The following is a 10,288-nucleotide window of genomic DNA, read 5'->3' as shown; positions in this document are numbered from 1 at the left end:
ATAATCTTCGAGTTTCAAGAGAACAGAACACGAATCCAATCCACGTAAGTTGGTATTTCAGTATACATAGGTTTAAGTTTATTTTAGTTTGATGTGGTTTAGTTTGTTTTTATTTCGCGCAAAGCTACATGAGGGCTATCTGCGCTAGCCATCCCTAATTTAGCAGTGTAAGACCAGATGGAAGTCAGCTTGTCATTACTACCCACCACTAACTCTTGGGCTACTCTTTTACCAACGAATAGTGGGATCGACCGTCACATTATAACACCCCCACGTAAATAGAGTAGTCAAAAGGTTGATGGTGGGTGCTTTTGAGTAGCTGCCTTCCTCCTAATCTATTACTTCAAAAAATATTGACAGCTCGTGCAGATATCTCTCGAGTAGTTTAGTGCAAAATTAAGCAAATAAACAACTTTTGTTTTTGAACTTGATTAGAAAAATAACGCCAAAAATCACGCCCGTGTCTGTTGTACCTAAATTGGAATGTGACGCTATTTGACGAAAGGCAGCACTTGATAAGTCTGATATTTTGTTGCTTCATTGTAATATATTCTTCCTTTATTTCACTCTTAGAAAATAATACAACACAACACATTTAGAAGTTACTTTGGAGATCTATTTAATCAAATTCCACTGATTTGTGGATGTCAAGAAAAAAAAAAGTCTAATAATGTCGACTGCACGGAGTAAATCTTTCTCAACTGACATCAAGCATCGCTTATTGGTCTCCGTAACCATGGTTCCACCTTTCACAGTGTTACACTTCTCTTCTGTGATTACAAAATGCACGCGACAGAACATGATTCGTAGTTAATCCTTCTTTCAGGAAGTATTTTGCAAACCCATCGCACGTGATGCAAAAATATATGTTAGGTATATAAATGGATATTAGGGCCCGGCATAGCCAGGCGTGTTAAGGCGTGCGACTCGTAATCTGAGGGTCGTGGGTTCGCATCCCCTTCGCGCCAAACATGCTCGCCCTTTCAGCCGTGGGGACGTTATAATGTTACGGTCAATCCCACTATTCGTTGGTAAAAGAGTAGCCCAAGAGTTGGCGGTGGGTGGTGATGACTAGCTGTCTTTCCTCTAGTCTTACACTACTAAATTAGAGACGGCTAGCGCAGATAGCCCTCGAGTAGTTTTGTGCGAAATTCAAACCTACAATGTTCGTGTTTTAAGTCAGCTAAAAAGTAAAGATGTATTAGGAATATATGCATTTAATACCGCTTCGCTGAAAACATTACAGTAAAAATACGTTCGATTTTTGAGAAGCCTTTTTTCGTAAAATTACTTAGTTCCTATACAAATAGATGACGCTGTTTTCTCGGTTAATTTAATTTCTTTAGTATAAATATGAAAGTTAAATTGTTCACCCTGCTCTAGTCTTTCTTTCGCATTTTCCGGTGTAAAATATAACTTGTCACGGTTGGAAGTAAAAATCTAAATAAACTAATCGTTTTCTAATAGTTTTGAATTCCAAACAAAAAAGTTGATGAGTTTTCTCCAACATTTTTTAAACTTAATTCCAGTGTTTTAGTTTATCGATCGAACTTTATTTTTTATTATTTTTCAGAATGAAAACACCTCACTTCAACACAAATGTTTTTGATTTCCTGGTGTTGGCTCTCGCTTCTCGAACTGAACTCGTTTTTTGGTAAGCTATACACGTTTTTCTGTCTAATATTATATAACCAACCCATACTGTTCCGGTACATATTATAACAGCTAAACTGTAACTCCAGCTGATTCTATCAGGTTAACATTGATGTTACAAAAACTGTTTGTTTGATTTCTTCAGGTTCACTAGCCAATGACAGTTATGTCAGACTAATGGTGTTTAAGGGAGATAATACCTTAAAACCAGAATACTTATGTTTGTTAAGTAACGCATCATCTTAGAACCAGAGGACTTCTGTTTTCTAAGTGATATAATATTTTAGAACCTGAGTACTTTCTGTGTGTTAAGTGACATAATACCTTAGAACCATAGTACTTCTGTTTGTTAAGTGATATAATATCTTAGATTCAGATTATTTCTGTTTGTTAAGTGGCATAATATATTCGAACCAGGGTACTTTTGTTTCTAAAATTGCTTAACATATTAGAACCAGAGTTCTTCTGTTTAAGTGACAGCATACCTTAGAACCAGAGTACTTTCTGTTTTTTAAGTGACATAATACCTTAGAACCAGAGTACTTTTGCTTGTTAAGTGATATAATATCTTAGAACCAGAGTACTTCTGTTTGTCAAGTGGCCTACTTATGCTCGTTTAGCATGCCCCACTGGATACAGTCCATACGAGGACTTATGCTACCAACTTGTCCTGAGTCTGACTCCATATTCAGTAGCAAGGACTCACTGTGCAGAAAAAGGCGGAAATCTTGCTGTAGTAAACACCATTGGTGTCAGAGAATTACTAAAAAATGTAGCTGAGGACCAGGGTATCACGGGCTTCATCTGGGTTGGAATGAATGATCAAGAAGAAGAAGGGAGGTGGATCCATGATGATAGTTCTCTTGTCACCACAGATGAGATTGCCACCTTGTGGCTGTCAGAAGAACCAAACGGAGGCAAGACAGAAAACTGTGGAGCGATGTTGGGACTGAAGTGGGATTATCAATTAGGAGATTCCATCTGTTCGAATAATCAAACTTTCTTTTGCCAGTTTCTTCTCGAGTCTTTCAATCAAACAAAAGGTTATTATTTGTTTATATATTCCTTCAAATTTAAAAATAAGTATACTCACAATATTTTTGAAATTATTTAACGTATCGATAAACCGATAGAGAAAATTATTTACATATATAGAACTGATTATAAAAAGAACCTATATTTCAAATGGTGACATCTTATAAATTAGGTTATAATCTAAGATAATAATTGTTTACCAATGTGTATTGATAACTTTATATTTTATTCAGGGAAGCCTCATGATAGTAAACATTCTTGGCGATTCTGTCTTCCCCGATTTAAAAAGCAAAACATAATGGAACATTTTTTTACCACTAGGCTTTCATAAAAGTTATTATAATTGATTTATCTAGATCATAACCAATTTAACTTTCAGACTGACAGATATATTGAAAATAGTTTTTAAAAAATATTTATCAGTGGTTATTGTCTGATTTTTTTCAACACGTTTTAAAATCTAGAAGACGTCTTGCAGTTGCATAATTACTGGAAAGTAAGTTACGTTAAATTTTTATATTATTTCACATTAATGAGCTTTTATTACGCGTTAAAACTTTAGGCTACTAAAAGTCTAAAAGTGTTCGTCATTATTTGATACACTTGTACTTATTAAGTCACGTTAATAATAATAAAAATGATATATTTATTTGTTTGTAATTGCATTAAGTAAATCTACAGACGCAGATAAACAACAGTTATGATAGAAGTCTGTTGAATTAACTAACCCTCATATCCTATTAATTGCATTTATTGTTGTTGCTGTATTTTAACTCTAATTATGCACCATGAAGTTATTTACTTTAATAGTTATTAACAGTTTCAGAACAGCCTCTGGCGACATACAACCGCAACTCAAGGTATGTGATTCATTTCTCTCTCAATGTTATGAACGGGTGTATGTGTTTGCGTGTGTTATGACGAGTGTGTTACGCACGATGACTGTTTATCTTAAGTTCAGAAATGTGACCATGGAAATCCTAAAGTTTTTTTTTCAACTTTATAAATGAAGGCATCCATTGTATCTGACAGTTATGATGTGCGACTCTTGATCTGACAACACATATTATCTCAATGAACAAGGTATTGCTTCATTACAATAACAATAACAATTCTATTTCACGTAATTCTCTGCTGATACAAGGGTATCAGAGTAAGGAGCACACAACAGTAATTCAACCCTACCTTATCCACTGTGTACTGTTGCTGAAGAGGCCTTTCCCACAATGCCCCTGTTATTAGCACGCCATTTATGTCAGTCATTTGAAATAGTTATTGTCATGTGAAAGGGAACACCTAAGGTGGGGAGTTATGGAGGTAGGCTTCAACAGTTTAGGGTTACCATTATAATTAAATAATCAAAGACGCCATAAAATCCTATATGTTTATGGTAAAACAGTTAAATCCATCCTAATTTAGGGCTGTTAGGAAGAGGGAAGGTAACCAGTAAGAACCACCCTACATTCCACGTTGACAAATTAACTTACAATGCACCATTATGGTATCGCACGGATTCGAATCCGGATCGCCAGTTTCGTTATTTAGTGTTTTACCAAAGAGTCATCCCACAGCCTTATCTGGTTCTAAAGTTAACTTAAAGGTATAGCATTTCATCACTAACGAAATGTTTTATTATAGTTAACTCCCCATCGGCCCGGCATGGGCAGGTGGTTAAGGCACTCGACTCGTAATCTGAGGGTCGCGAATTCTCGTCACACCAAACATGCTCGCTCTTCCAGTTGTGGGGGCGTTATAATGTTACGGACAATCCCATTATTTGTTGGTAAAAGAGTAGCACAAGATTTGGCGGTGAGTGGTGATGACTAGCTGCCTTCCCTCTAGACTTACACTGCAAAATTAGTGATGGCTAATGCAGATATTCCTTGTGTAGCTTTACGCGAAATTTAAAAAACAAACAAACTTATCCCCTTACACAACTCGATTTCATTTTTAATTCCTCGTGTTTCCTTTTTTGCTTTTTTTAAAGAAATTTCCGGAAGATGACATCATCACCATATCATGTATATGTAAAACCGCAAATTACACTTAGTACACAATAAATTTTACAAGCCGATGTGAAAAGTCCAACTTTAGTGTTATTAACCCTATCGGTAGTTAAGGCATTCGGCTCGTAATCTGAGTAAGGTTAGAATCGAAGTCACACCAAACACGCTCGCCTTCTCAGCCGTTGGGTCGTTATAAAGTACGGTCAATTCCACTATTCGGCGGTGGGTGGTGATGACTAGCTGCTTTCCCTCTAGTCTTACACTATTAAATTAGGGACGTGTAGCTTTGCGCGAAATAAAAAAAACAAACATAATTACCAGAACATAAATGAATTACTGAACAAACAAATGTTCTGGAACAATAGATATGTTATTTCTCGAGCCCTATCTTTTCTTATTCTAGAAATATACGGATATACGAAAAGGCATGTACGTAAATAAGGTGGTAAATACTACAATTCTAGAAAATATAAAAATAACTGTTCAAATGGCAAGTTTTTATACATGTGCTCCAGTCCATATAGTTCTAAATAAATTACTCAATAATAGGCTTAGCGTTCTAACTGTGACTTCGTACTATAGGTTTTAATCTTAAGATTTATTTCTGGGTTGAAATTAAATTAATACTTCATACGACAGGTTATATATTGTCGGTTTTGTGAACGATTTTTCAATAATTTTTAAATTAAAATCACGCTTATGTCATCTTGACTTGATAAATTTATTAAAATTAAATAACAAAATTATCCAAACGTCTAGTTTAGATGTAAAACGGTCATAAGTTGTGAAGTGTGGTTGTCTTACCATTGTAGATTCTACTGGCGGGCTTTTAAAGTTAGACACATAGCAATGGTGGCTAATTTTGCGTGTCGAAAATAACGTGACTTCAAATTTAGTGCTATTTATATCTATGGAAGTCGGTTTTGGCTTCAATCACTGAGACAGTGATTGTCTTATCTACTATTTAAAGTTACCGTTTCCTGCCAGATCTTGGTCTTCCTCTGGATCTTCTTCTTAATCATAATTATAGGTAAAGTTTGGGTAAAAGAAACCCAACTTTTTCATGTCTCAGATATTTACTTGTGAGATTTACTGATCACAAGATGTTACACACAAAACCTGTCGAAAAGCAACCTGACATTGATTATTCTTAGTAATACAGGTGAAAATTAATCATTTCCTATATTAAAAAAAAAAATAATAACGAAACCGAATCTGCGACGCAATCCACCCACAAAATCTAACACATTACAGTTTGTAAAGTATTATATAATATTTGATTTGCAAAATGTTATATATAAAACTTATATGAGGAAAAATCCTTTTATTCCTAAAAACAACAACTAATTAAGCCTGTTATATTTTTCTGAAAAATAAAATAAAAATATTAACATTAAACTTGGTTTCATTTGGATCAATATCAACCACACGTATTTTTCATCTTTCTTAAATTTATTGTATGTGATAACAGCATTCATTTTCTCTGTAACAATACGTATAATAAATAGCATTAAATGAAATTCAAATATACCTCAAAATAATTTACATTGTTAGAGGCTGCATCATTCACATATCAAATTTTGATTTTGAGAAGGCAGTAAGAAAAGTACTTAAAGGAACTTAAATATAAAAAAGGTAAGAATGTTCGATTTTATTCTTACTTTTAGTCTTGCAATTAGGCTCGTGTAAGAAATATCCTTTTCTAACGTAAAATTTAGGCTGTAGTTCTGCTTTGAAATATCTTAGTTTTTTTTAAAACTCAATTCAGACTTTAGTTTTACTTGTAGGCCTAATGTACACTACAAAAATGTTTAGTCAACATACATCAGAGGCATTAATTAAATGCTGTGCAGTCAGAGGAGCTGAAGTGCGTGGCACAAAAGAGTAATTATTAATAAAAGTTACTTTATATGTGTAAGTAAGTTAATTTATAAACGGAATATCCGATATATGGTGAATATGAAAATTCTCATTTCTCGTCTCCCTTTTTGTAAAGTTCTAATTCCAAGTTCCACGATTCTGAAGACAACTTATTCTATTCCGTTACTGTTTATCTTCATACATCTCCAGTCACTGTGTCTAAAATTGAAGTCTCTTATTAATGACTGAATTAGTACCAACTTTTATTTCATTATACAATTTATCATTAACTTTATTTGTCTATCTAGTTATCCTTACATTATACATTTGTTGTATAATGTTCTGTTGCAAAGTAAGTTAGTGGATGAAATAGCTTTGAACTTCATAATTACGTTGTAATTCTCAAATTATGTAGCTTCTGCAAATGAATTATTTTTATGCACTTTTGTATGAACTTGCAGCTTTGAAATTTTTCAAGTATTTCATTGATTTTTTAAGAGAATGTTGTAGGTTTTAATGATTGATTTGATATCTTCCTACATTCTTTTAAAACTTTTACATAGTTTATAAAAACTAATTTTATTTTTTGTTTTTATTTGAAAATAATGTACATTTACATTCAATAGTTTTTCAGCAATTTTCTTTGCCCAATCTATCGGTTACTGATATGGCCTCATGCAGACAAGGTCTAATACAGTAGCCTTGTCAGTGAAATGAAATTTGATACAGTTTATCACAAAATGACATGTTTAAACCTACCTTAGTTTGTTTCACACAAAAAAAAACAAAACTGATACTGCAATTTTGAATGGAACATAAAATAATAATGAGAGCTTTAAAAAAATTGGGGTTGTTACTGTAATGGAATTTGTTCCAGAACATCTTTTTTTCTGAGCAATGTATCACCAAACTAAGTTTTTATTACCTTATTCCAACTTTTGTGCTGAATATAAAGCCTTATTGGTTAAGAACCAGTTCAGAAGAGTTTTCATTAAGTGTTTAGACCAGTAGATTGTGGCTTCTTGTAGCTGACATTACATAACATTATAACAACTAAGGTTTAAAAATAATGATTGTCCAAAATAATCAATGACACCAAATGTGTATTTAAGTTACAAGGTTAAGCTAGTATTATCTTGTTCAGAATTATTAGGACTGTTTTCTTAATTTACTGTATATTTTAAAACTGAACTTCTTTAATGCTTTCTATTATTTTTTAAATTCAAGTGGATACTAAAAATATTCTCCTGCAGAATATTTCATTATTAAGTTTCAGAAGCAAACAGCTGAGTCTTGGAGTGTGATTTTACTGGTGGCCAACAGTTTGACAGGTTCACAACCAGAACTGGGTAATTAATAAATTTTATTAGTTGGTTATTCTCATGTGAATCTAAGTTTTCTGTTTTCAGCTTGTTTTGGGTTAAAGACATTTTCTAATACTACATCTTAAAACCTTAACTTTTTTTTTGCAGCACTATTGAAGTAGCACTTAGTTTAGTGTCATGTACATTTAGTTGACATGTATCAGAAGCTAACCGAATATGTCTTATGGCAAGGTTATTTAAGCCATTAGTTGTCACTTTTAATCTTGAATCACCAACTGGAAGGAATTGAACTAGCTAGCAACAACTCTCTGCCAACTCTCTACCAATGAATAGGGTTAATTGTTACATTATGAGGCCCAATTGTTGGCAGCAGGTGTTTCTAGCTGGCTGCTTTTCCTCTGATCACCACTTGAAAACAAAGAAACCAATATAATTGGTCACAACAGGGTTCAAATATTTTGATTACTTGGGTAGTTGTAATAAGTAAAACTAATTTCATTCAGTTGATTATTTTAGTGACATCAACTGATTTCATCATCATTTTAATTACATAGTAATTTTACATAACACTAATAAAGTTAACTGTCAAGCTCAGTTAACAAGCATTTCACACTGTTGGCTAATAATATAGTAAGCACCAGAAAGAAAATAGTGATGTGAAACTATGATAAAATTTGTGGCAATTATGATCACACAGTAATTTGTAACTTTTTTTTTTCCTCATTGTCTAACAACAAACACAGCAATTAAATATTCAGATGTTGCAAATAATTCTGAAACTCTACAAAAACATAAATTATAAATTTCTTAGGAAAAGATCTTGATTTGCATCTCCATGTACAGGTGACATTTTTTATACCCCAATTTTCTATATAGTGTATACAGATCAGTAATAATTAATGTATTAATAAATATATATATATATATATATATGTACACACACACACACACACACACACACACACACACACACACTATTTCTATTCTAGTTTTTAGGATTTGGACTTGTATAGTACTTTATTTCATTACAGTTCCATATGTGTTCAAAGTTTAAATATGGTTTCTATTTTTTCATAACTAAAAAAACCTTTTACTTTCAGAACTTGAACAGGAGCCAATTTCTTGAAGTGTCAAGACCAAATTTTTTGAGTAACCAAGTTTGAAAATCCACATTCATGTGGAACAAAAGTGGTGTTAAATGGGAGATAATAAATCTGGAGATTTCCTAAGGCCCATGTGGATGATCTTACAGACCTACACAATACTGTTTTCAAATCCACGAATGAATATGCACGTGAAAGGCCAGTATGGCTATCTCTTATAGCTTTGTTTTTCAGACCTAGAGTTCTTTCTCAGGCTTATCGGTTGGCTCTTGCTGTCTTTGCCATTACAAAGTTTAGGAAGCTTGGCTTTCTTTGGATAGTGCTGTCAGCAGTGTTTGGATAAAAATAAATGTCCAGAGACCTATTTCTTCCATTAACCACTTAACACTTATCTGATTTTTTAGGTATTCATCTGAAGTTTTAATCAGCTACGTACGTGAGCTGTACATAATCAAGGGACCATTTCGATTGTTGTTCATGCTTTTTTCAACTTTGCTGGAATGATGCAGCCATGAAAAATGTATTCACAAAGGTCTTTCTGTAATCTCAGTTGTTTTAGGATTTATACAAAATATACAGGAAGACAACTTACTTATAATTTTGTGGAATGTTACTGCAAGATTTACTTACACATGTTCAAGAACATGAAATAATGGACATGTATTAGAAGATTCATACAGTTAAAAGAACTCGTAAATTCAAAACTATTAAGCCAATATTCTACCTTTTTTGCCTCTCGAACTTAAAGCTGATGATAAGTTTGGCATTCTTATAACATTTAAATTCTAGAAAGAAAAAATTTGGAAAATTAGTCTTTGTTGGCAGTAAAGCTCAAATTTTCTAAGTGTAATGATACATTATTGTACATTAATTTAACGAACTAATACATTGTTAAAACACTGTATCAAGTTAACCTTGGTTCATTAAAGCTCAGCTACACTATTGTAGCTCTTTTTGTTAGAAAGTAATGTTAACAGTGTGCTTATCTTTGTAGATTTTTTTTCTGATCTTATAGTTTAGCACACTTTGAACTACAAGCAACATATACACTAGTAGCAAACATATCTGTTGAAGATGGATAGAAATCAGTTAAAAACCAATGTCTTATGGGGGAAAAAAAAAGATTTATATAACATATCTTACTAAAGTAACAGTTTAAAAACAGCTCTTATGAATAGGTTTGCAAGAATATTTGTAGTTAGGAAATGAAGGAAACTGTTTGGTTTTCTGCTTAATGTTCTTCAGACTTTCATTAATGTATACTGGTATGTATTTGAAGGATATACAGTTGAGTTAGAGAAGGCAA

At 32.9% G+C, this 10,288-nt stretch overlaps 1 protein-coding gene across 1 annotated transcript; it reads left to right on the top strand.

The window, feature by feature from the left end:
- Window positions 1-923: 923 nt before the first annotated feature.
- Window positions 924-10,064, top strand: LOC143236281 (C-type lectin domain family 17, member A-like). Its single transcript, XM_076474553.1, has 5 exons — window positions 924-1,057; window positions 1,574-1,654; window positions 2,274-2,696; window positions 3,509-3,548; window positions 9,998-10,064. Exons 2-5 carry the CDS (start codon window positions 1,600-1,602, stop codon window positions 10,062-10,064), a joined length of 585 nt encoding a protein of 194 aa, XP_076330668.1. The 5' UTR covers window positions 924-1,057; window positions 1,574-1,599.
- Window positions 10,065-10,288: the final 224 nt, after the last annotated feature.

This window comes from Tachypleus tridentatus, chromosome 13 (assembly GCF_004210375.1).
Source record: "Tachypleus tridentatus isolate NWPU-2018 chromosome 13, ASM421037v1, whole genome shotgun sequence".
Classification (NCBI taxonomy): domain Eukaryota; kingdom Metazoa; phylum Arthropoda; class Merostomata; order Xiphosura; family Limulidae; genus Tachypleus; species Tachypleus tridentatus.
Note: the sequence above shows the minus strand (reverse complement) of the source record. Positions and strands in the feature narration are given on the sequence as shown.

Excerpts from the sequence above, each read along its gene's own strand:
- LOC143236281 (XM_076474553.1), top strand. The coding sequence starts at position 1,600 with ATGTTTTTGATTTCCTGGTGTTGGCTCTCGCTTCTCGAACTGAACTCG. Across the intron at positions 2,697-3,508 it reads GTCTTTCAATCAAACAAAAG|TTTCAGAACAGCCTCTGGCG; the intron begins GTTATTATTTGT and ends AGTTATTAACAG. Across the intron at positions 3,549-9,997 it reads ACATACAACCGCAACTCAAG|TTTAGCACACTTTGAACTAC; the intron begins GTATGTGATTCA and ends CTGATCTTATAG.